At 33.9% G+C, this 26959-nt stretch overlaps 3 protein-coding genes and 1 pseudogene across 4 annotated transcripts; 2 read left to right on the top strand and 2 right to left on the bottom strand.

The window, feature by feature from the left end:
• The first annotated feature begins 200 nt into the window (after positions 1–200).
• On the top strand, positions 201–2967 carry LOC112766996 (glycerol-3-phosphate acyltransferase 1). The gene is made up of 3 exons (XM_025812882.3): positions 201–1269; positions 1409–1877; positions 2239–2967. The coding sequence occupies exons 1-3, from the start codon at positions 517–519 to the stop codon at positions 2682–2684; spliced, it is 1668 nt and encodes a 555-aa protein (XP_025668667.1). The 5' UTR covers positions 201–516; the 3' UTR covers positions 2685–2967.
• Positions 2968–8684: 5717 nt separating this feature from the next.
• LOC112765496 (ribose-phosphate pyrophosphokinase 4) lies at positions 8685–11077 on the top strand. Its single transcript, XM_025811396.2, has 7 exons — positions 8685–8961; positions 9236–9551; positions 9907–10002; positions 10138–10206; positions 10285–10413; positions 10571–10667; positions 10758–11077. The coding sequence occupies exons 1-7, from the start codon at positions 8816–8818 to the stop codon at positions 10889–10891; spliced, it is 987 nt and encodes a 328-aa protein (XP_025667181.1). The 5' UTR covers positions 8685–8815; the 3' UTR covers positions 10892–11077.
• Positions 11078–11851: 774 nt separating this feature from the next.
• On the bottom strand, positions 11852–17627 carry LOC112764144 (protein MEI2-like 2; annotated as a pseudogene).
• Positions 17628–23072: 5445 nt separating this feature from the next.
• LOC112764432 (large ribosomal subunit protein uL4) lies at positions 23073–26408 on the bottom strand. Of its 2 annotated transcripts, none has more exons than XM_025810016.3 (3): positions 25934–26408; positions 23722–25000; positions 23073–23476 (listed from the first exon to the last, which is right to left on the bottom strand). In XM_025810016.3, exons 2-3 carry the CDS (start codon positions 24829–24831, stop codon positions 23363–23365), a joined length of 1224 nt encoding a protein of 407 aa, XP_025665801.1. In that variant the 5' UTR covers positions 24832–25000; positions 25934–26408; the 3' UTR covers positions 23073–23362. The 2 variants fall into 2 exon arrangements, with proteins under 2 accessions (XP_025665801.1, XP_025665800.1); XM_025810015.3 differs by having other exon boundaries at positions 23722–24985; positions 25934–26406.
• Between the last annotated feature and the right edge of the window lie 551 nt (positions 26409–26959).

The raw sequence follows: 26959 nt of genomic DNA, 5'->3' as shown, positions 1-26959 counted from the left end.
TTTATCATGTTACATAGTTTCTTAAGGTTTGAATGATATTCACACATTCCAATGTCATTAAAAATAGGTAGTAGTACAGCATGTGTTTGGAGCCTAATAATTTCTCAAAAAAAAAAAAAAAAAACTGAAAATCTCCAAAGAGGGTCACCAACATTTTAACCTACCTACTGTATATATGTCAGTTGCCAAGCAAAGACTATATGAGAACATGTTTCTACATACATCATACATGCAATGCAATCTAAGATCATAACAACAACATCTTCATCTTTGCATGAAACCATAACAAATAATAAATTATTAAATAAAATCTAATAAGAGAAGCAACTGAAGTTAATGCCAGCGGTGTGTTTAACCAAATGCCACAGTCAACCTTCTTTTCCTTCTGATTTCTGAACCCTTTTTAATGTCTCTATAAATATTCTCTGTACACTCTCTTCCTCTCTTCACCACATATACTCTTCTCCTCTCTTTCTCTCTCATTCTTCCTACCCTTTTCTTCTTTTCATCATCATCATGGTGTTTCCAATGGTGCTTCTTAGGCTTCTTGATTGGGTTTTGTACCAACTTCTTGCTAACTCTTTCTATAGAGCAGCAAGGAAAATGAAGAGTTATTGGTTCAATTTTGAGTATAACATCATCTCATCAAAACCACAACATCTTCAACAACCTTGTTTGTCTTTTCCAAGTGTCACAAAATGTGACTTGGAGGCTCTTAGAGCTTCACAACCAACACTTGCTTTTTGCGACGTTCACAAAGTGTTGCTAAATACACACTCTTTCTTCCCTTTCTTCATGCTTGTTGCCTTTGAAGGTGGCAGCATTTTAAGGGCACTTCTCTTGCTTCTCTCTTGTCCTCTCCTCCTCATTTTGAACCATGACATGAACCTTAAACTCATGACCTTCATCACATTCTGTGGCCTGAGAATCAAGGACATGGAATGTGTTTCAAGGGCAGTGCTGCCTAAATTCTATTTGGAGAATCTCAACCTTCATGCTTATGAGGTTATGGCTTCATCAAGTTCCAAAGTTGTGTTCACAAGTGTTCCTAGAGTTATGGTTGAAGGGTTTCTGAAGGAGTATTTGAGTGTTTGTAATGTTATAGGCACAGAGTTGCAAACTTTTGGTACCTACTTCACTGGCTTTGTCTCTGATTCTGGCTTGCTTGTGAAGCATAGAGCACTCAAAGAGTATTTTGGTGACAGAAAACCAGACATTGGTATTGGAAGCTCAAGTTTTGATGATCATATTTTCATGTCACTTTGCAAGGTAAACACATACATAGTAAACTTAACCTTCTTGGCATACCACATTGCTGATTTTGGTGTATACATAGTATAGTCCTTGTTGTTTATAGTAAACTTTATAGTAGACATGTTTTAATTAAGTGTATTATTGATAATGACAGGAAGGTTATGTGGTGAACAATCCAAGCCCAATGTTGGGAAGGGAAAAATATCCAAAGCCCTTAATCTTCCATGATGGAAGGTTGGCATTCTTGCCAACCCCATCAGCAACACTGTTGATGTTCATGTGGCTCCCAATTGGGATTCTTCTTGCCATATATAGAATCCTTGTTGGGATCTTGCTTCCATACAAATGGGCAATGATACTTGGAGTTTGGAGTGGCATAAACCTGAATGTTAAAGGAATAATGAGGTCTCAAAGTTCAGAACAGAAGAAAGGGGTTCTGTATGTTTGCACACATAGGACACTTCTTGATCCTGTTTTCTTAAGCACTTCTTTGGCTAAGCCTTTGACTGCAGTCACATATAGCTTGAGTAAGGTGTCAGAGTTCATAGCTCCAATTAGGACTGTCAGACTCACAAGGGATAGAAAACAAGATGCTCAAACCATGCAAAGGTTGCTAAGTGAAGGTAATTTTGTGTTTCTGCACTTTTTGTCTTCTTTCCTTTTCTGTTTCTGTTCATATCTGATTTTTCAAATCTTATAGAAACTATAGCATAAAAGGAAAATGTTCTTAAAGAGATAAAGAAAACAAAAATCATAAATTTCGCAATTACTAAGAATTGATTTAACTTTAATTCACACCTGAAATTATCTTCATGTAAGGATAATAGATAAAAATCATTAGATATTTTTAGATCTTTGACTAAATTTTCGTCTATACGTTAAAACTTAATTTATCACATAACAAATGTTATGGAAACTATTGTTAAAGAAAGAAAAACTTTGCAATTACTAAGAATTGATTGTGATTTGGTGTGTGGAAAACAGGTGACTTGGTAGTATGTCCAGAAGGAACAACTTGTAGGGAGCCATACCTATTAAGATTCAGCTCATTGTTTGCTGAGTTGGCTGATGAAATAGTTCCTGTGGCTATGAATGCTCATGTCAGCATGTTTTATGGGACCACAGCAGCAGGCTTGAAGTGTTTGGACCCCATCTTCTTCTTCATGAATCCTCGGCCATGTTACCACATTCACATCCTTGGGAAGGTTCCTAAGGAGCTTACATGTGCTGGAGGCAGGTCCAGTTGTGAGGTGGCTAACTATATTCAGAGCCAATTGGCTCTTGCTTTGGGATTTCAGTGCACAACTCTCACTCGGAGGGATAAGTACTTGATGCTTGCAGGGAATGAAGGCATTGTCAATCAACAACGTAACACCAAAATTAATCATCATTGTACCAACAATAATAAGGGAGAAACTTTGCTGTCGTGAAGTTAATAGTTGAAAACAGTTAGATGTCATCTTAGTCGATCGTATCATATCATCTAACGATTCTCAATTATTAATTTTATGTAAAGGCAATTTTATATGGTCTCTGTCTAATAATAATAGTTCCTAATTTTTTTATAAACCGTTCTAAATTGTCATCTTCTATAATTAAATTATAATTGCAGTTTAAAACCACAGTTATGTACCAATGAATGATCTGTATGTAAGTGTTCACCAACATTTTGGAGTTCCATATTGTTTATTTATTTTGTACAATTACCCTCAATTATTATTCTGGAGTTGCCAGCATTTTGGTTGTTATTGTTGGATATATAACATTTATGATTGTGATATTTATTTAGAAAATGATAGTGTCAAGTGTCAACCATACGTACAATAATGAAAAGTTAAATATAATGAATGTTAAAGCTTTTTTTTTTACCTAAATATGTCAAGAGAAGACAACAACGTTGAAAAAACACCCAAATTTAGTATAGACATGTTAATGTGTCTACCTCAATTTAAGTGATTATTTGATACTAAACTTTCATAAATAAAATGTATGTCAAGTCTAGTGAATAAAACGGCAAAAAAATTTAGTTTCTATAATTAATTTTACAATTATATCAGCTATATATTAAAATTAATTATATTAAAAATATATTAAACTAAACTAATATTTATATGTAAATATATTGTGACTGATTTTAGTGATTGATTTAGCTATATAAATAATTTTTTTTAACCATGTATATAATATAGAGTAAACTTAGCTAATTTTTTTTGTTATGGAAGTAAAAGTGGTGATATACTTTAATATTGTAATTTTTTGTGTTTTTTAAAACCGTAGAAGTACACAAATCTCTGGATCCGATTTCTGTACTTAAAATTTTTTAATTTTTTTTAACACATTCCTAGGACCGATTTGTGTATCTCTCAGAAATCCCTGGGTCCGATTTTTGTACCTCTCAAAAATTAGACGGTCCGATTTCTGTACCTCTAGAAATCGGACGGTCCGATTTCTGTACCTCTAACAAATCGGACGGTCCGATTTCTGCTTCTCTAGTTAAACGATCCCACATTTAAATATAACACCCTAACAATCCACATTTAAAAAAAACACCACTGCCACTTCAATATTAAAAATAAAAACAAAATTTTTGAGAGCGTGAGCTTTTACATAATACATCACCTTAAAAAACAAAAGAAATGCAAATATGCAAACATGAGTAATAAATATGCATTTAGGGAGTGAAAGAGCAAATGTGTAAGGTGGGACCTCATATTTAATGAAATTGTTATATAGTATATGTTACTTTTGGTGTGTTCATTCAAAACTTCAAATCAGAAGACTACCCTATATATATATATATATATAGGTAAGCACGATTTGAATTAATAAAAAATATTAAGTGGTATAATATACATTCAAAATTGATTTATCTTTCACACTACTATATATATATTATTGTCATATATATGTTACTATATCTTTGCTTGCATTGTTCTTTTTTCCAATTTTTTATCGTTACATCATATTGATGAATATATTCATATCATAATATTAATTATTAGTAACACTCTAGATATATGCAGTGATATTCATAAAACTGCGTGCTTGCAAACAATGATTCAAATAATATAAGCAGATGTTGATAATGACGGGTAGGTGGACACATTAATTAACTTCATGGGATTAAATGAGTCATGGGAATAATATATATTATTATTATTATAAGGTTTTATGTAATACTGTAACCTTTATTCCCTACAATAATTATTGATTTAGTAACTCCTAAATTGAATGTTATCATGGAACATTCGGATTTTAATTAAATAAAGCTTAACATATATATTTGCATATATGCTAAAGAATAATATATATCCCCTCCAAATAGAACAGGAGAATAATCATATATATCCATGATGGAACTTAGTTGTGATTGCTCAAATATATCTTAATTCTTTGTGTTACATATTTAATGGGCTTAGGGAATGTTTTCATACTCATGCAAAATTCTACTAATCACATCAACCCTTTTATTTAATAATTTAATTTTAATACACTGTGAATATACATAGTTTTATACGTGCATTTAATTACATAATGCTATATTAACAAAAATATTTATTTTATATTATCAGTACATCAAAATTAAATTCTTTATTTAATTTGCACAATAATTAGGGTTTGTTCATAATACATTAATACAATGAGTTGGTCATGGCCCATATATATGCCCCATACTGAACTCAATTGATGATAGCAACCTCAAACTTGTACTTTGGATTAAATTCAAATATCTAATATATGAAACAATTATGAACAACCACAAATTTTGTTGACTACCAACTACTACCATAATTACTTTTTATATATGTTCATTTTTTTTTTGAAAAATTATTATATAAGATTATTCTTAATTAAACCATATATTTGTTAGTATACTCTAGTCTTACAAACCTTGAAACAAGCACTCCTATAATTCTCTCCTTTTGTTTTTCTTCTTCCAATATTGTATATTGTATGACTAATAATAAAATCAAAATAACATTTAAATAATTAATTAAAATATAAAAGTGAGAAGATCCACTTGTGTTTCTAGTCTCATCACTTACCCTAAAATTAAAAAAGCTTGCCTAAAACATACATTTTTGCAAAATCTCTTAAGCTATGTTATATTTGATTATCGGTCTAAAGTCATATAATTATTTGAAAATGTATTTTATTCAATAAATAATAACATTAATATAGTGTCTTATTTTTATTTGGTAAAACTATATAAATTAAAAGATGCTATTGCGTTTTATTATAAATTATATTATGTATATACTGAACTTATTTATGTTTAAATTACAAGACGTTTATTTATATTCTATACTATATAATAGGAATACAAGAAAAATCGGTGTCTCATTTTTTTTAAATACTCTTTGTTATATATAATTTATAAAAAAATATTTTTTTTTTAATTTGAACCATGAATTTTTGTTAAAATTATAAATCACTTATCATCTCAACTAATTCAATTTTTAATACTTTTTTATATATTTAATAAATAAACAAATGAAACAATAGGCACTAAAGTGCCTATTTTTTTTTTTTTTTTTTGTGACTCTAAAGTGCCTATTGATATACACTAGTACATAATTACATATAATGTGTATGTGAAATAGCTATTAAATTTTATTAGTTAATGTATAATATTCAAAGTCATATCTATCATCTAAATATGAATTGATCTAATTAAATTAAATGGTCCATTAAAAAAATAAGACCAATTATTCATGCATCCAAAGTTCTGTGGTCTTAAGACAAATTTAAATATATTATTTTAAAAAGATTAAAAAATCCAAAAAAAAACTTTTATTTAACAATTAGAAAGATGATTAATAAAAATATAAATTAGGATTTTTAATCATTTTCATACTTGAAATTGCATATATAGTTGCCTTTCATTTTTTCAATAACGGAAAAAAGTAGTTGTCTAAAATTAATTTGAGTGTTGTTCACGTGAAAATGCTTGGTTTTTAACAAAAAAAAAAAGTATTCAAAATAATTATAAAGATAAACGTATTCCAAATTTTCATTTATTTCCTAAAAGGTATATTGAAACAAAAAATATCTTTGTACTATATATATGAATAGGGGAGAAAATATTTGTCTCTGTCATTTTTATTAGTAGCTAGATATTTGATGAATAAAATGATTTTCATTTCGATTTAACTTCAAATTTTATTATTATTAGAAAAGCAACTAAGTATTTGACCTAACTCAAGAGAAGGAGAAGAGATATCGAGGTTTTATTATTATTATTATTATTATTATTATTATTATTATTATTATTATTATTATTATTATTATTCCTCTGGTGAAATATTGATCGGCTCTAATAAGATAATTTATATATATAATTTCTAGCCTCTATTGTCGGTGCTTTTTTTATTTTTTATTTTTTTGCACTTATTGATTTCAATGGTTACTTGGTCAGTGGTTTAATATTATTATGAGAGAAATAAATTATAATATACTCAAACTACTTAGGTGTCACTCCTCATATGAATGCTATATAGTATATACTTATATATTCTTTTTCGTTGATTCCATTTTGTCAACTTGTTTCTTCATAGGAGATGGACCATAGAGGACCTTGTAATTAAAAATGATATTAATGATAATGAAAATGAAAATAATGATAGTAACGATGATAATGATGATGATAATGATAATGATAATGGTGATAATCTATATAATATAATGAAGAGATATGTGAATTTCTTATATGTTTCTTTCATATTATAGCATAAATAAAAGTTTATTTGTGGGTGAGTGTGTTTATGTTGGATACCACATAAATTGACTTGTCAAGGGAATTAATTTTGTAGGGTTCAAAGTAATTCCATGACACAAACACACAACTAATCTTGGTCCTTGGATATTTATTTTGCTAGGATAATAACCCTATCCTATATGAAAGATAAAACTAATGAAAATCCATTGGATAATTCATGGAGAGAGAAAATGATTGATAAATGACAACTAACCATGCATGCATTTTTGTAGTGATTACCAAGGAAATTATATATATATATATATATATATTGGTAGCATTTGTTTTGAATATGCCATATGAATATATGATTGTTGGTAATCCATCCATATGGGAAAGTTTGGGCAATTATATACTTATAATAATGCATACAATACAAATGCTTAGACACTAGGGTGTTCTAGAGAGTTGGTGAAAACAAAAATCATGTTATTTCATGAGCTTTAAAAAGAAATGTTGTCATGTGTGACACTATCTAAATAATATGAATTTGCCAATGAGCCATAACCCACACGATATTCTGTCCCCTCCCATTTCAAAGGTTTTGAATTCGAGTCCTATCAGTTACAACTGAAAAAAAAAATTGATAAGTATGTGAAGAGTGTGTGGATGTGTATTGTGTACCTAGGATTGGGAGTTGTCCAATCCACCGACAAAAAAAAACATATGAATTTAAGAAATATATTGTAATTCATTTTTTATGTTCACTTAAAACTCATGGTAAAGATAGATTAGATTAATTTGATGAAATTTTAAAAGTATAAAATAAGATGAATAAATTAATTAGATAACTATGTAGACAAAGAAAATTAAAATTTTTAATATTTGTTTATGGTAACTATTCTAATGAAGATGCTAAAAATATTTTTTTTATGATGACTTTGTTTAAGAAGTGTGACTTATTTGTTTAGCCACATTTAAAATAAAGATAATACTTTTATAACATATAAAAATTAAGCCTTACAATTTATCATCTAATAATTAAAATAAAATATCTTCACATAATGACAATCATAAAATCTTTGTTAGGGTAGTCACCTTTATTTAATCAGATAAGTAAACAACCACTCAACTATACAAAGTTGATTATATGGACTAATTTAATTAGGTACTTATTCTAATAAAGATACTAAAAATATTTTACCTAAAGATATTTGTCTAACCACACTTTAAAAATATGACTTATGAAAGAAAATAACGGCTTAAAGAGAATAACAATATTTTTAGATAAAAATAATATTTTTATAACATATCAACATCAAATTTTAATTTATTATCTAATAAAAAATAATTATAAAATTTTTATTGGAACATTCACTATTTTATTTTATTTTTGGTTTTCTATACGGATCAGAGTTCAATTTAAGTTATTGATGGTCAATAAATTACTGCATATATAAGGCGATATTAGACTGTTGATACTTGTTTATGCGGAATAATGAGTATCTATTTTATGTTGTATTGAAGATTTGAACAATTTTATTGTCATTTTTTTGGGGCAGATTAATGTCCTTTTGAAGTAGATTTGGTATTATTTTTTGTCTTGGATAGATTTGGGTTTGAATGGACATAGCCCAGTTCAGGCGAGACATTAGGGCCTTCATAAAAATAAACCCATTTTCCCTGACAAAAAAAAATCCAATTTTTATTTTGTTAAGAGAAAGAAAATGATGGAACCATATTAATTTGTTGGTGAAGCCCTTCGGCTTTTAGTAATAGACTCGTAAGGAGTTTACTTGAGTCAGCGAGTCTGAAACAAAATCTTTGTGCGAGTGCCCACCTTGTGTTTGATAAAATTAAGGAATGGCAATAGAGAAAGGGAAAGTTCCCACACCCATTCCAAACTCAAAGAAGCCTGTCAATCTCTTCTACTCACTTGACTGTGAAGACCTTGCTCTCAAGGTTGCTGCTCGCTGTGATCACATCATTCTCCAGAATATCAAATGGAGGTCTCTTTCTCTCTGTTCCCACAATCTCAGCTTCTTTTTTTAATCTATTTCATTCTGAAAAGCACTTTTTCTTTGCTTTTTTATCCATTTCTTATTTTGGGTTTCTTTGTTTTTGCCTTATTATCATGATTCTTAGTGTTTCTGATCAGTGGTTGATGATCACCAACGATTACTATGTTTCTATGCATAAATGATAGGAAAAAAAAATGGACTTTTGTTTTGTTTTAAGAACTAAAACTGAAGAAAAAGTGATGAGATTTATGCTTTTTTTCAGGTCTTTTGCGGATGGATTTCCAAACATATATATAAACAATGCAGAAGAGCTCAGAGGTCAGCATGTTGCTTTCTTGGCATCTTTCAGCTCTCCTGCACATGTCTTTGAGCAGCTTTCTGTCATATATGCGCTCCCTCGTCTGTTTGTTGCTTCCTTCACATTGGTGTTGCCGTTCTTTCCAACCGGTTCCTTCGAGCGCATGGAGGAAGAAGGTGATGTGGCAACTGCCTTCACCCTTGCAAGGATGTTGTCAAACATCCCAATTTCGAGAGGTGGCCCAACCAGTTTGGTCATATATGATATTCATGCTTTGCAGGTTTGTATTGCTAATGAATTAAACCTAAAATTGCTTTAGTTAAGGTCTTTATGAATAATTATTAAGTTTTTTGCTGATATACTTATTTGGTTGGATGCATGGTTACATTGCCTTTTGGATTTTTGGTGCCATACAGTAAATAAACTTCTATCTGTTAAGTACAGGATGAACTCTTGGATATTATATGTTTCTTAGAATTTTGATATCTTTAGGGTTGATACTTATTACTGTTAATGGCAGCTTGTGGCTTTTTGAACATTGCATATCAACATATGTATAGTTTCTTTGCTTTCATTTCTATATGCTGCATCTGTTCACTCTATTATTTTGTACTATTTATTTAAAATTCATGCAGGAGAGGTTTTATTTTGGGGATGAGGTTCTGCCCTTGTTTGAGACTGGTATTCCTCTCTTAAAGCAACGACTGAGTCAGCTTCCGGATGCTAATAATGTGAGTACTCCTGAGAGTTGTTGCATTTTATCCTGAATCTTTGCAGTATTTGTTGTATTATATGTGCGGTACATTGCCCTGCTTGTGATTCACTTGTTGTTTCTAATATACTGAATTTGAACTTGTTGTTTCTAGGTTGTTATAGCATTTCCAGATGATGGTGCTTGGAAGCGATTCCACAAGCAGTTCGATAATTTTTCAGTGGTGTGTCTTCTGTGGAAAATCTAGCTGTTTAAGTTATAATTCATCTTTTATGAGTGTCTGATTCTTTCGAAGTGGTAGGTGGTATGTAACAAGGTTCGTGAGGGCGACAAGAGGATAGTTCGGGTCAAGGAAGGCAATGCAACTGGTCATCATGTTGTCATTGTTGATGATTTGGTCCAATCCGGCAGCACTCTGATTGAATGTCAGGTAAATGGTTAAGTAATCGCCATCCCCGGGTTTTAATAATTGGAATTTGAGGAAAGCAAAAGCTCCATGTGAGAATGCTAGATAGCATTAGCAATGGATGTCTGTATTCTGCAACTTGTCATTTCTTACTTTCTTTTTTCTTGTTGATATCCCTTAGAAAGTTTTAGCAGCTCATGGTGCAGCAAAGGTGAGTGCCTATGTCACCCATGGCGTATTTCCTAACCAATCGTGGGACCGGTTCCTCCATAAAAACGGTTAGTCATGGCATCATGTAACACACGTTATACTTTCTCAAAATCATGTACATATATTTGAATGTTGTTGCCATTTGACTCAACATACAGAAAGCTTGGAGAAAGCCTTTACCCACTTCTGGATCACAGATTCTTGCCCCCTTACTGTGAAAGCTATAGGAAACAAAGCTCCTTTTGAAGTGTTGAGTTTAGCTGGCTCCATTGCTAATGCTCTACAAATTTGAAGGCAAACATTACCTTAAAAACTAATAATGTTCCATTCACTTGAGTTTAATATCCTATCTTAGCTCTCAACTCAGTGAAAAGTGTGAATTTCCTCTTGCTTTGGATGTAATCTGAACTAAGTTGTGGTTGTCAACTCTTAACATAAGACCCCATCAATCAATGCAATCATATCCGTCTTTTCTTTTTTTTTTTTTTATAGAAGAAAAACTTTCATTTAAGAAAGTAGCTGAGCGACACTTACAAATGACAGAAAACACATCAGATTTAAAACTGAGTCAGAAAATGGATAAGTTCTATGTTGAACTATGGTATCTTAATGTTTAAGCACACATCTATGGTCAACAATTTGGGAGTCCATGGTTCAATGTGTATGACACAAATATCTAACTTTGGCTCAATCATATTTTTCTTCGTTATTGATAGGAAGAGAAATCTCAAAGCATCAGTTGAGTTGTCTCCATGTTCGTTGGTTTTAAGTGGCGGAATCTATGCAATTATTAAGGCTATCTACGTTATACCATTGGAAAATTTCCAAGTGTATTGGTACAATGCTGTTTCAATAATTTTTAACCGTTGATTTTAATTATAAAAAATATATATAATATATATAATTAAGGTTAACGGTTAAAATTTATTAAAACACCAGTGTAGCGATATACTTGAAAACTTTCCTATACCATTTGTGCACCGGACTGCCGTTTATTGTTACAGTTTAAGTTTAAGGCATGTAGTTTCCTAAAACAATAAAATCAAAGAAGCTATAATTTGAATTTTAATTTGATGATTATAATATGTTCTGAGTTTGTTACTAGTTAGTTTTGGGAAAACATGCTGATAATTATTTCATTATAACCTAAAATTTGAAAAAGAACAATCATTGTTCATCTATAACATAAACAGAAATAACATTATTTTAAACAACAAAGAACGGTATAAAGCATATAAATTTTTGGTAACAATTTCTAAAATAAATACAATTATATATACAAGTCATTATTCAACAGTTTTTGTTACATGACAACAGTGGACACAGAATAGTTAATTACATCCCTTCTATACACAACTTATCTTTTTCATCTGAAAATCTTCCCTCCCAACCCATATGAACATTAATCACATTTTGCATACCACAGCAAAAGGATGGCCAAAAAAGAAAACAAATAACAAATCCCAAACTGAGTAGTCATCCTGCACAATCTGGCATGCATGGTTATTCTCTTCCGCCGGTTAAATGACAATTCCTATCTACACATTAACAAACTTCTCTTCTTCTTCTTCTTCTTCGCTTTCGATCATCGTTACGAACAATTAACATATTAGAATTCCTTTTCTTAGGGTATGTTTGCGAGCTCAAGTTTTAGAGAGGAAAGGAAGGAAGGGGTGTGTTTAAAGTATAAAGACAACTCTATTTTATTCTTGAAAACCTTCCACCCATTCCCTCCCTTTCCCTCCAAAACTCAAACTCGCGAACAAACCCTTAGTCTTGTAAACACTTCTTTCCACCTATTTCGACGAATTAGCTTTGTACACCTTATGATGATTAGCTATGCACTAGTTAGCACTCCTAGAACCACATTTATTATTGGCTAGGAACATAATATCTTAGTTAATATTTCTCTAGTTTTCATCCGAATTGCCCTTCGGGCTCTCCAACAAATCACCTGAGTAAGACCCATCCGGTTGACGAATACATATATTCAAATTGCTTGAGAGGAAATGTTCCTGGATAGAATGCGGAAAAGTTGTCAGATAAACACTTTTAAACGATATATGGACAGAAGAAATGATTGATCATCGAATGTAACGTTTTATAACAGAACCTGGTCACCAATCTCTTGGCCCTCTGAATGGAAGAGAATTGGCCGACACCGTTTATCCTCATTCATTAGGCTTGAATTCTGAAAATGTGTCACAAGTGCACCCTTTCCTTGGATTCGCGCATAAGCAAGTGAAGCAACTTTTTCGCTGTTGAACTTTTCCCACTTCTTCCCATTAAATGCCTGCAATCATGCAAACTTCTTAAGAGCAGCACAGGTTTCATCAATTTTTTAGAGAAATATTTTTTTCATCTAACAATGAGAGTTAGCTACTGTTAGTTCAAATGTAATGTTAATAAAACGAAAAAATGTTGGTCACCTAATATTTCTCAAATTATTATATACTAAATAGTTTTTTTTTTTTTTCAAAATACATATCCATCTTAATCCCGTACAAGTATAAGTTTAGTTGAATATAGTTGCCAAAAAATGTGACCTTTTGATGTTGAAAATTAGGGTTTAAAACTTGTAGAAGGGGCTGATGTCTCAAAATTTTAGTAAAGCAGAGAAAATTACAAATATAATTACATCACAAACCAATATCACACAAATATATATAGAGATAATCATATGGCCTCAAATTTCCAAATAGATAGAACTTGGATAGAACTCAGACCTTATAGAAGGGGATGATGTGTGAAGGAGACACCATATTGATGAAAGCATAGCCCACATTACACTTGTTCTGCAATAGAGAGAACTGACTTTAATAAATATGTCGCATAACGATTTTCTTCATCAAGCACACATATATATATAGGATATGTATACCTTAAAGTCAATCGGCAAATACAAAAAGTCATAGCTTCCCATGTGATCCTCATCAATTGCAGCAAGGAGCATCTTTGAAGTGTACCTTAATCACAATAGGTAAAAAAACATTACTAAATATATCACTTACTGTTACCACAATACTCAGGTTGCTAGTATAGTGATCTCTTTGCTATGATACTTTTTCAGTTCTTACTTATTAGGAATGTTTTTAATCATTAATGTAGTCCTTGTGTCTTCCCCGCTCATAATTTTGTCCAGATCAAGCTGGTACTGCTTCTTGCCATCAATTTGGTTCCCATTATTATCAGGTCGCCTAGTTCTACCACATTCAGTTAACAACTCAGAGTTAGCTGCTCCTAGTCCAGAATATGAACCATTTCCAAGGAACAATGAACCATGTCTAGGCAGTGGTGACATCATTCTGAAATTAGGCGAACCAATTTCGGTTGCATTTCCTGAAAGGCCAACACCAGCTCCTAGAGATGCATGAGGACCCATGTTCATCAAGAAATTCCCATCACCGTGATTTAAACTCCCAAATGCATTTGAGCTCTTGATTGAAGTTTCATGTGACTCGGGAAAGTAGCTAAACTGCCTATCGAAAGTAAGACCAGATGGAGCAGAACCAACATGGTGATGGAGGTGAGAACCAAGAAAAGAATTGTGCCACTAGAATTAAATGGAAGCCCCTGAGATGATGAAGACCAAGCAGATGTGTTTGAACGTTCCGAGTAGGTAGTTGGACTTCCCCACAAAAATTGAGGACCAGACAACATTCCAATACTCGAAGAACTCGAACTTGATTCGCCAACAGTAGATATAGGCCTAGGACTTGCGGTTACTTTTTGATCAGGGAAGGACATAGAATGCTGAAAGCCAGCTCCTTGTATTGGTCCAGAGCTTCCGAATATCGGATTTGGATTATTAGTTCTTCCAGGGTCTTTTCCAATTGGTGCAATTTTTGAAGAGGTTGATGCATGTGGCGAAAGAATTGCAGCCAATCCAGACATCTGGTTGGTATTCATTGGGCTGCCAATATTCAAACCTGGGGTTTTGCTAAAAGAATGTAATGGACTATGTTCAACCGGGCTACCAAATTGTGCCCAGTTACCTGAGCAAAAGTACCAACTAGCTTAGCTTCTAATTTGAACATAACTTTCAAAATTATAAAATTAGATAGTAGCACCAGAAAGAGAATTGAATTTCAAGATAACATATTTTACCGGGAGGTGAACTAGCTACAGGTGAACCCCCATGATGTCTGAAAGTTCGAGCATCATCTTGCTCTAGCTCTTGACTCAATTGTTGCATCAAGCTAAAAGAGATAATATACAACCAACTATGAGACATTGCAATTTACAATAAACATTCATTACACAATATCAGCACCCCAACCCAAAACTAACTAAAAAAAGATAACTAAAATTGTGGACTAACTTACTTTCGACGTGCTCCACCGGGACGGCTGGGTTCAAGTTTGATACGTTTTCCAGCAATATCACTTCTATTCAATGCTTTAAGAGCAGCCTCTGCTGCTCTAACATCATAAAACTCGATAAATTTATGGTGTCTTTTATGTGGTGTTTCCCTAATCTGCAATTTCAAGATCAAATTACAAGTACTCTTAAGTGCTAGACCTTTTCTTTTTTAATAAAAGAAGAATATCATTAAGATATAGAGAAGAAAAATTAGATACAATTTAGGTTCAGTTCTAAATAAAAACAATTCAATGAAAGTTAAAACATACACACAATTCAAGTTTTACCTCCTTGACTTCTCCATAAGCCCCAAATATTTGGCGAAGATCATCATTTGATACTGATGGATCCAAATTGAATACTACAAGTGTTCCTTGGTTGATATCCTTTTCAGAAGGGTTATCCTGAAACCAGAAGAAAAAGAGATGAAAGATAATGTCAATGAATAATTAGTCAAACCTAAGGTAGAGTATGTGAATCAAACCTTAGGAATTGAAAAATGAATATCAAGTTTTCTTCTTCTCAAAGGCTTGTTCTGCAAAGCACGCATTGCTGTGCGAGCAGCTCGAATGTCATAGTAAGATATCATTACAAAACCCCTATGCTTGCAAGCAGTGTACAATGTTCTGATATCCCCATATTGCTATAAGAAAAAATGAAAAGAGCTTTGAAAGTTGTAAACAAACCAAAAAAAACAATGTATGATTGTCTAATTAAAAAGATAAAATTTATGAAATAGATAAAGTGGATGGATTGAGTTAGAATTAAAAACCTCAAATAGCAATCTTAATTCAGAATCCTCCACATTACTGTTGATGTTCCTCACAAACAAGGTCCTTGATGGATGCTCTCCATAAGGATGCTCCCCGGCCACTGCTCCAACGCCATTTGGCAGTGCAGCATATTGACCGATAGCCGTTGAAGGAACTCCATCGGATAAGCTCATCTTTGATATACCAATACCAAGGCTCTCTTGGGATTCAAAATCCATTTCAAAGCCTCCTACACTTCCAAAAAGATCATTCTCATCCAGATCCTCTAGCTGACTCGGCAACCTGGTAAGGTCAAAATCTTCCATTATCCCAGCTAACAATTCATCTTCATCATCAGGAAGCATCTTTCCAACTGCTTTTGTTTCCATATCTTCAAGTGCATCTTGCCCCACATCATCTTTATGAACTTTCCCTAATCTTGGCCAGTTATCATCAGCAGATCGATCATAATGTCCCGAACCAGTCAAATTTACTGTATATTGGGAATAAAAAGAAAACACAAAAGGTCAAACAATCATTCTGGGTGATTCCAGTCTATGATATCACTAAAAGTGTCTCAAGCTTACACTTTTCATGCCCAAGAACAGGAAGCGAACTGGAGAACAAGCTAGTGTCACTTGATGCATGAAATGCAGCAGTGCCGCGTGGTATTCCCCATGCACTGCTTCCCACCTTTCTACCAACACTAAGTGAGGAAATCCCAGATGAACCTATAAAATCAGCTGAAATTTTATTTCTTTTTCTAGTTTAAAGACAAATCTCTATGTCCTTGCAACTACACACACATGCATTAAACATGGAGTAAGAGGAAGCACCTGTGGCACCATGAGCTGGCGCAGAATCCCCAGAATGTTTGTCCATCCAATCCAATCACTTCCTAATTAAATAGTAAGTAAGACATCATTACATAAATCACTCAAAGTCAACAAAAAGATTCTGAAAAGTGCCACAATTATTAATCATTTTGTATCTCTATAGGCACAACCCACATTTATCAACACCACTTTCACACTTCGTTACATTCAACATTTCACAAAAAGGGTGAAACTGCAAAGTCAACATAGAGGTCAAAACCAAATACAACCCAGAAAACGAAACCAACTTAGCTCAACCAAGCTATAGTTATAGACTTAGATTAATCATAACAACTACCAACACCACCTGGCCCCAGACCTAATTATTCAATTCCCCACCCACCACCACTTCTTAAACTACACAAACCAAGTTCCTACACCAATCTAGTTAAAATCTAATATACACAAGGCACCACATGCATAATTATACAACCTTTTAGATTGAATTAGACCAATAAATTAAAAATATATATATAACTTTTTCCTCACCGACAGCTCAAGCTAATTATTTGGAGAAATTAGTGAAGACCCACATGCTAGATAAACCGATCATGCATGAAAATACTAAAATCTAAACAAAAGATTAAAACTTTTGAATCAACTGATTAGCTTGATAAGTACAAAAACAGAGAGGAAGTATATCAGAAGAGTTACCTTCAACAATTCATGGAGAAGAGTGATGATCAGAGGAAATTTGAATGGAAAGTGAAGAGCTTTCGTAAAAGCAGAGATTAAATGTTTCTTGTTTTTTTATTTCCTTTCGAAGCTGAACTTCCTCCCTCTTCTTGTGCCGCCGGAGAAGCAGAGCAAGCAAAGAGGTGACAGTGATTTTCCCGGAAAAAAGAAAAGAAAAGAAAAGAAAAGAGAAAACGGAGGAAAATGATTGGAGGGAACAAGTACAAGTTACAGGGGAAAAGGAAAATATTTATTGAGAAATTATGAATATAAATTTTTTATGATTATTATTTTTTTTCAAAAAAAAATATTGAAAGAGATGAGCCCACAAAAGTGCGATATTTCTGTTTTTCTTTTTCTGTTTTCTTTTTCTTCTTCTTCTTCTTTTTTATATTTTTTAAAATAAATTTTGTCTGTATTATGAAATTTTGAGAGATTAGAATTTGATTTGGGGTCCGTTGACACGAGTGCTATTCTGAGCTCCACATTCAACCATGCCTTCTTCTGGTAAAATAGATTGATATTTCATATTTATAAAAAAGAATAATAGTAATACTTCTTCTTATTATTTAAAATTTTATTACTTTTTTAATTGAGATTTGAGTAAGATAATAGTGACTTCCTTAGAGAATTTTTTGAAAATGTAAATCATTGATCATTGGTTAAAGGGATGGAGCATAAATCCAAAGTATTTAATAAATTATGATCGAATTACATTTTAGGTTTATGTGTGAATAATGACTACAGATGGAATTAAGTTGCTTTTTAATTTGATTATAGAGGCAAAGCTGGTGCTGGACTTAGATATAGGGAGGAGTGGTGTTTAACATTGGTGTGGTGTCAGGCACAATTTGGACCCAACGATTTTTTAAACTTAATTCAAAAAGTAAATTAACAGAGAAAACGGATCATCCGATTTCATGTAAATCGTAAAAAAAAAATTTTGATTATAGAAAAATTGCAGGGTCCGATTTATTTCATGTGAATTTTAGATCTTTCCTCCATGCAAAATGGATCCTCCGATTTGCTTCCAAAAACTTAAAAACAAAGAACTCGGAGGATCTGATTTCTTAACACTAAATCTGAGTAAAAAGTTGTCCCACAAATTGGTGTAGCACCTCCATCATCCATAACCCAGCACAACACCTTCACCTTTTCCATAACCAAAAAAATCAACCGAATTAAGTTTCATTTTTAATAGATCAGGTAAACAATAAAATTTATTGACTTAAACTTGGTTTGTAACCTATTATATACTATTTATTGAGTATTAAATTCGGTATATTAACAATTTTTTTTAATTAAATAAGTTAAAAAAAAGAGTAAACTACTATTTTTACTTACGAAAGTTAAAGACACTAACATATCTACCCATCGAAGATAAAAATTATCATTTGTACCCATAAAAAATGGCTTTTGCAAGTAAAATTATCCAAACCCTAAAAAATTAAATGAAATTCCTAAACTACCCTTCTCTCCAGTCTCTACCACTACTACCATCGTCTTCCTCCCTCTTCCTTTTCACTCCTTCTCAGACCAAATTCTGTTCCAGAGAGTCATCCTCCCCCTTTTCTCTTCTCTCTCTCTATTATGTGCTATTGTTCTTTCTGGTGGCCTCGTCGTCATCCGTGGCCTCGCGTCTCATCTTTCCGGTCCCAAGAGAAGACCACCGTTGAGTGGTGGTAGCATAGCCACGATCAGAAGTTCGCGTCGGAACCCATAGATCCGAGATCTTCGCCTTTTCCCATTATTGCTCCATCAAGGTAAATAGAACTATTTTCCTTATTTGCTCAGCTTCTGCTTCACGACGGCATTGTTGCTGGCCGTTTGTCGTGCGACACGGGTGTTCAAAGGGTTCTATCGTCGGCTTCTTCAGTCGAGTCTATTGCGCGCCATGCACAACCGCCTTCATCCAGAGAGCTTGATTCTACATCCAGGGAGGTTGGTACTAGATCCAGAAGCTTTGATTGTAAATCTAGAGTTTTTGTTTCTGAATATTTTAAATGGATGTTGAGTAGTAGAAATTCTGAATTAGAAAATGTATTGAGTTTATGGCGAGAAGGAGTAGATCTGGCAGGGACTAAGCTGGCAGCGACGATCTAGGGGAGTTGGAGATCACTAGAGGTGGCTGAGCCATTTGAGAGTGGCGTGCGACGGAGGATGAAGGAGGTGATTATGGTGAGTGAAGCTGCCTCTGAGAGCGGAGATTGCGTGGAGGGAGGTCGTCTAGGAAGCTTGCGGATTTTGGATGGCGGCAGTGATGGTGGTGGTAGTTGGGGATGAGAGTGGTGGTAAATAAGAGTTTGGGTGATGGTGAGATTTGAGATTAGAAAAGTGGTGGTGAAGATAAGAGTAATTTAGAGATTTTAGGTGATTTTTTAGTGTTTGGATAATTTTGTTGTGCAGACCCATATCACATGAGTACAAATGGTAATTTCCTTCTTTTATGAGTAGATATGTCAGCGTTTTCAACTTTCGTGGGTAGAAATAGTAATTTACTCCAAAAAAAATAAGAAAAACAAAAAAACTACTTAAATAGAGGGACAACTTCGTTTAAGATTACTTTTCAACTTCTTTCAAGAAAAAGAAACATCCACTTGATGAAGTTGTAACCTCATTGTCATCTTTGTCATGGTGTCTGCCACCATATTTGCATATCTCATAATTAAATGAAAGTTAACACACCAATTCCAATGCATGATATCCCTTATTTTGAGCACCAACGAATCAATAAATGCAAAACCATCTTGGTGATTAGTAACAAGATTAAACATTTCCACACAATCCGTCTCACAAATAACATCTCGTTGGCCCACATCATAGGCTAAGAGATATTATCTCCAAATAGCAAACAATTCTCCTTGAAGAATACTATTACTCCCAATCATTCCCAAACACCCCATTTGCTAACTCCCATTACAATCTCTAATAATGCAAGCAAAACTAACACTATTATCAGAACCATGATAACTAACATCACAATTAATCTTCAAGGTACCAATGGATAGGGGATTTCAATAACCACTTACACTTAGAATAGAGGGGAAGGACATACGTTGTAATTCAAAAATACTCTTAAACTCCTTTTCTAAAGCTAAAGCTAGACAAATTACTTTTTCTAGAGGTCAAGTCTCATGAAGATTAAAGATGTCATTATTCCTTACTTGCCATATCCTTCAAAGTCCCAAAAAGAACCTGAACGGATGCTCACTGCTATGATTTAAGAACCAGTTTTTCAAATTCAAAGGATGACAAGAAATATTCAACATATGCCATACAAGCTGAGCTTTTGGACAATCTCGAATACAATGTAAAACTGATTCCTAGCTAGAAAGGCATCTTAGGCACCTATCTGATGATGACGTCCCTCTTCTAAAGCAAAAACTTGCAGTAGGAAGAGCTTCCTTAAGACATAGCTAAGCCGAACACTTGTGCTTTTCCGGAACAAGTTGGTGCCAAAACCAAAGCCAATTCTCCCGCTCCTCCCAACCAAACAGCTACTTACACAACTACAAGTAACTGTTGCATGAGTCATTAGACTTTGACAGACCCATACCAATACCAACCCACTTCCGAACTTGCTTGTAATCTTTCAGATTTTGAGATAAAAGAGAATAAAGAGTATCCAAATGCCACCTACCAATCGACCAGATATCCTATATCCGGATGTTTGAATCAGAAATGTGAACATAATCTATCTCATTAGATAACTGTCCTTCTCTCCTCCAACTAGAAAACCAAAAATTATGGTTCAAATTTCCAATATACCAAGCAAACCCATCCTTCAACACTTCCCAAGCCTTGCAAAGACTCCTGCAAATGGGAGAGCCCTTATTCTTAGAATAATCAAAACAGTTATATAGAGATGATCGATATTTGGCATCCAACAATTGGACCCATAACTTGTCTGGCTGATGGAAAAAAAAAAGAAGTCCAAACTAGCTTCTCAAGAAGAGCAATATTCACACAATAAGGATCTCTAATCCCCAAACCTCAATATTTTTTTGGAGTAATTAGTACTTTTCAACTAACAAAATTTAATTCTCTTCCATCAACTTATCTTTTCCAAAGAAAATTCTTCATCATAGACTCCAGTTTACTAATGATCTCTTTAGAAAAAATAGAGACCTGCATCTGGTACGTGGGAATAGTGGCTGCAACGGAATTAACCAAGAAGAGTCTACCTGCCCAATTGAGTAAACTCCATTTCCAGCTTACTAGTCTATTCCGAATCTTATTCAGGACACCATTAAAAGCTGAATGGGTCACTCTAGAATGGCTAAGGGTAACCCAAGATACTTACCAAAATCCTGGACAAATCTGATAGAGGACACTCCAGTGAAAAGCTCTTTCCTTGTTGCAGAGACATTCTTGGAACAAAGTGCTTTAGACTTATCCACATTAATTTTCATCCCAGATACTTTGTAAAAAATCTCTAAAACCAACATCACATCTTGCACTTGTCTCTTTGTACCTTTATAGAATAAAAGCAAGTCATCCGCAAATATTTAGTGAGATATTCTTGATCTCCTTTTAGAAACAGTAACTGGCTCCCACAAATCCAAATCAACCTGATGACTAATAAAGCATGACAATTTCTTCATACACAACACAAAAAGATAGAGTGACATAGGATCACCTAAAATTTTTTAAAAACCTGATAATTAAAAATAATAAAATAATAATCAAGTAATATATATATATATAAGAAAAAATTGTCTAATAAATAAAGTTTTTAAATAAAATAAATGATACCAATTTAAATTCTCACTATTATATTTTTTAATATATTAAAATTATGTATTTATATATTTTAACAGGTCTATATCGATTTAACGGGACAAACAAACTATTTTACAGAGTTAAACATGACCTATTAAAAAATTTAAATCTTAAAATAGTTTGAATTTGAACTTATTTTTTATCAGGCTAAACTAGATCATATTAGATCAAACATAAACCAAAAAATACACATAAAATTGAGTTGAATATTTACTCTTTATTTGTTAAAAATTAAAAATATATTATTTTTCTTGATAGTAGAAAAACAGACTACTCACCCTTGTAAATAATAAAAACTTCTACACTTTTGGAAAAAAAAATAACGTTACATATACATAAAAGATTAATTACTAAATTAGGTATCATATATTTATATATAAATATATTTATAATTTAATTTATTTTAATATATATTTTATTTATATTTTATAATTTAATATATATCCTATTTGTATCGTATTTTGGCAAAGTTAGAGCACGATATAAGGTTAAATGTTACATAATGTTTTAAAATCCAATATTTTGATGAGACTCTTTACAATGTTTCTCTAAGGTTTGCGTCTATCTCCGGTATTCATATACCTTTTGCGTGGTAACACAGGTGCGTATTCATATTAAAGACTTGAGCATATGCTTTAATAATTTCGGTCAACATAAGCATATTCCATTAGAATTTTTTTCAGCACTCATTATCCTAGTAGGTAAAAGATTAATTCTTCATAATGGATTATTGAACGTAGCAAAAGGAATTTAAATTCCGAAAACTTTTTTTTTTTTTTTTTTGGACAGGGAATTCCCAAAACTTGTTTAAACAGACGAATTCAAATTGATTGTTCTCATATTTTTTTGGTATTAGTTTCTCACGCTTTTTGGTCAGATCTGAACCAACAACCTGGGCCCAATAAACCTTTACGGACAGATAAGGTCCAATAACAGTATAACAGGGCTAAGGCCCAAAACACAACACAATTCTTTACTTTCGGAACTACATAAGGAAAAAAAATCCACCGAAATGAGGGAGAGAAGATAAGAGAATTGGATTGAACAAAAAGTCCAATCCTCTCAAATTAAAATGTTTTCCAACAACAACAAAAACACGAGGGTTTCTGAGTACATTTGAAAAAGGGCAAGTTCTTGACCAAAAAAAAAAAAAAAGGGCAAGTTAAGTATATAAATTGTTAGGAAACCAAATCTACCAAATTACAATTTTTTAATACAGCTAAAAGTCTGCAAGTTCTCCAACAATATAATTGATTTATCAAAACTGCAAAGAAATACAATCCTAAAATGAAAAATCTAAATAGGACTCGATGAAGTTCACTGTGAAACTCCCAACCACTTGGAGAAGTTGTCAAATTCGGCATAATCAGAGTCAGAAACCATGGTTTGGTACCAAGCCTTTCCAGCAGCTCTGATAGCAGATGCATCCTCCTGCCGAGGAACAATAAACATTCATAGTAAGTATCAGTTCAAACAATTGCCAACTCTTAAATTATCAACCTATCAATCACACATCCTAGATCCTACCATCAAGATATCGATTCAAGGTTTCAAAAAACAATGCAGCACAAATTTAAAGAACACAGAATAACTTATCAACTCATTAAAGTAGTTGAAAACAAAGCTATTACTATGGCAATATGGATATGAATAAAGAATAAGACAGAGAATCATACCTTGGAGGAAACAGTGCTTCGCTTCTTGTCGAGCTTCTCCTTCTTAGCCTTAACACGCTGTGCCTCAGCGAGAAGGGCCATTCTCTTAGCAGCCTTAGCATAAGGATTCAACCTCAGCATCACATTCAAGTTCTTGAGAGGGTTCTTCTTGAGAGTGGCCCTCTTAACCTCCTTCTTAATGGGCCTCACAACAGACTGAACCTCATCAGAGTTAATAATCCTAGCCAGGTCAGCATTCACCATCTTTGACCTTGGAAGAACGTAACCCTTCTTCTTCTCCGATGCCTTCTCGAAGGTTCCATAGATCGAATCGAGTTTCTCGAACGCTGACTTGGTCCAAATCACGAACCTCCCGATGTGGCCACCGGGAGCGAGCTTCAGAAGGTTCAGCCTCTCCACATTTGCGACCTCCACGCCGGTAATGTTCCTGAAAGCCTTAACGGCCTTCGCGCCTTCGGTTCCGTACACGATCAGAGGTCCCTTGCGGGAAATGTAGCGGCGGTTCCTCATCTTCCCCTTCCCAGGGCGGATACCGTGGCTGTCCTTGGCTTTCTCCGCGTCGGGAAACGCTCCGATCTGCTTCAAAACCTTGACGGCCTCCTTCGATTTCTCGACGCCTTCAACGGTGTCGCTGACGACGAGAGGGAGCTCAGGTACGGACTCGATCCGGTGACCGCGGGCAAGGACCAGGGAGGGAACCGCGGAGGCGGAGATGGCGGACACGACGGCGAACCTCTTCTGGTTCACGTTGATCTTGCGGTGCCAGCGGCGCCAGATCTTGGTAGGTGCGAACATGCGGCCGCCACGGCACATGTTTCCGAAGGCTCCCTGGCCGGCACGGTGAGTACCACCTCCGGGAACACGAGGGATACGGGAGACTGCACGGCCAGTTCCCCAGGACTCGGCCGAGGTCTGGTGACCGGCACGACGGGAGACGGCGTAGGGCTGGCGAGAGTTCTTAGAGATGTTGTCGTGGACGAAGGTTACGATATCGGGGCGGATGGAGGCCTTCATGACGTCAGGAAGTGGTACGGTTGGGGCGGAGCCGGTGGCCATGTCGCCCTCAAGGGCTTGAACGGTGACGATGGGACGAGCTGCTGCTGCCGCCATTGGACAAACACTGAAACTAGGCTTTTTGGCTGTGGGCCTGTGGCAGGATAAGAGTTTTAGGGTTCGTGAGGTGCTTGTATAGGTTCCTTTTCCGTGGGCCTCTTCTCAATTGGGCTTTCTTTAGGTCCATCCATGTTCTTAAGATTTAAAGCTCCTAACATTAGCAATACTAGAAAAGATTATGACGAATGTTAGCCTATGGGCCGAAATCACCTACACGGGATATCTGAATTTATCATAGAAAGTAGGGTGTTTCATGGGTCGGGGCCGGGCCGGCCCTATAAAGGCTAGGGTCTATTTTGATCTAATCCCAAAGTGATCCGGAACAAATCGGTTGATCTTATATAAAATTAGTATATATAAATTTTATATACTAAAGTAATAAAAATTTATTTTTAAAAATTAAATTTAATAAAAACTATATCATATTTATATCATAATAAATTATTTTAAAACAAAACAATACCGAATAATATAAAAATATTAATTTATGCATAAAAATATAATATGACATTATTAGTTTTAATCTAAAATACATACATTTTTATCATAAAAAAAATTTGGGGCCAAACTAGACCGTACAAAACATAATTCGAATCTGACTCGAAAATAATATTGGATAAAATTGGCAAACCCAACCCAGCAAAATATGCTTTAGATTCAGATTATGATGCACGGACACCGACACAAATATGGGACACGTCGACACAAATTTTAAAATCTTATAGGATATAGGAACACATATATATATAATATAAAATGTTTTTTAGATAAACGTAATAATATTTTGTTATTTTATTGATATTAAAATATAAATTAATTTTTAATTATTTTTAATGTCTTGTTTTAATTATAAAGTATTTAAAATATTTTTGTTTTAATAGATAATAATAATATATACTATTTTTAAATTTATTTCAAAAATACATGTTAATGATAAGGATTGACACACTAACACAATAAAAATACAATAAAAAGTACAATAAAAAATCATAACCCTAAACACAGAATTTGAATGATAGAATCATCAAAATAGAAATAAAAATTCAGAATCATAAACATAAGTTGAAACCCAAAATCATCAGAATTAAAAAAATCCTACTACAGAAGACGGAGATGCTGGACAGTGAGACACGGTGGGTCGGCGGCTGCTACGGAGGGGACGAGACTAGACTGAGAAGGACGACGACACTCCTGGACTGGACTGAGACGTATGGCAGAGTAGTGGAGGACGATTATGACGCTGCAATCAGCAACCTGTGATGTCGAAGACACCGCTGCAATATCAGAGACGGTGCTGTGTAGGGGAAAGGGAGGGGGGCTCTGGGGTCTGGGCTCGCTCTCTGACTGAGGGTTAGTGTGCGACGATGAGAAGGAAGCACGACGAGGAAGGGAGGGAGAGAAAGGACCGCGACGAGGAAGGGAGGGAGAGAAAGGACCGCGCCGAGAAGAGAGAGCGTGATGCGGAAGGGCCGCTGTGACAGTGCTGTCCAGCGAGTCAGATGCAGAGAGGAGGGTGGGAGGAGGAGTTTTGGCGCTGTGGAGTGGTCGAGTGGAGAAAATGGAGGCTAGCTAGGTTATCTGCTTGGGGGAGGGGGGCTTTATATATTAGGGTTTTTAAGAGAACCAGTTCGGTTCGGTTCGGTTAGGGTTTTCACTGAAAGAACTAAAAACCGAACCGAACCGCAAAAAAACTACAAAATACTATTTTTCGGTTTTTTTGGTTTGTTCGATTTTCAGTTTTTTCGGTTCGGTTGATCGATTTTGTTCGAATTGGATCGGTTTTGAACACCCCTATTTAGGTCTGTTCAAGCATGTCTGGAGAAGATTTTCTTATTTTTATTAAGACACTTTTAGACATAGCAGACATATGTGTTGGACGAGTGTGTGTCCGAAATGTATCTGACACACAAACACGACAACTTAGCAAAATATCCGTACTTCATAAAGTTTGAGCTAGGTCGAGCCTTGAACAACCTATAACTAATTACACTTAATTAAAAACTACTACATCCTTTAGCAGTTACTATAAATATAAAAAAATTACAATCTCGTTTGCTCTATTAAAAAATTGTGATAAATTTGATTTTCAAACAATTTATATACTTAACTTGCCCTTTGAAAAAAT

Source organism: Arachis hypogaea, chromosome 17, assembly GCF_003086295.3.
Source record: "Arachis hypogaea cultivar Tifrunner chromosome 17, arahy.Tifrunner.gnm2.J5K5, whole genome shotgun sequence".
Classification (NCBI taxonomy): Eukaryota; Viridiplantae; Streptophyta; class Magnoliopsida; order Fabales; family Fabaceae; genus Arachis; species Arachis hypogaea.
The sequence above is the reverse complement of the archived record's forward strand: the minus strand, read 5'-3'. Positions and strand labels throughout refer to the sequence as shown.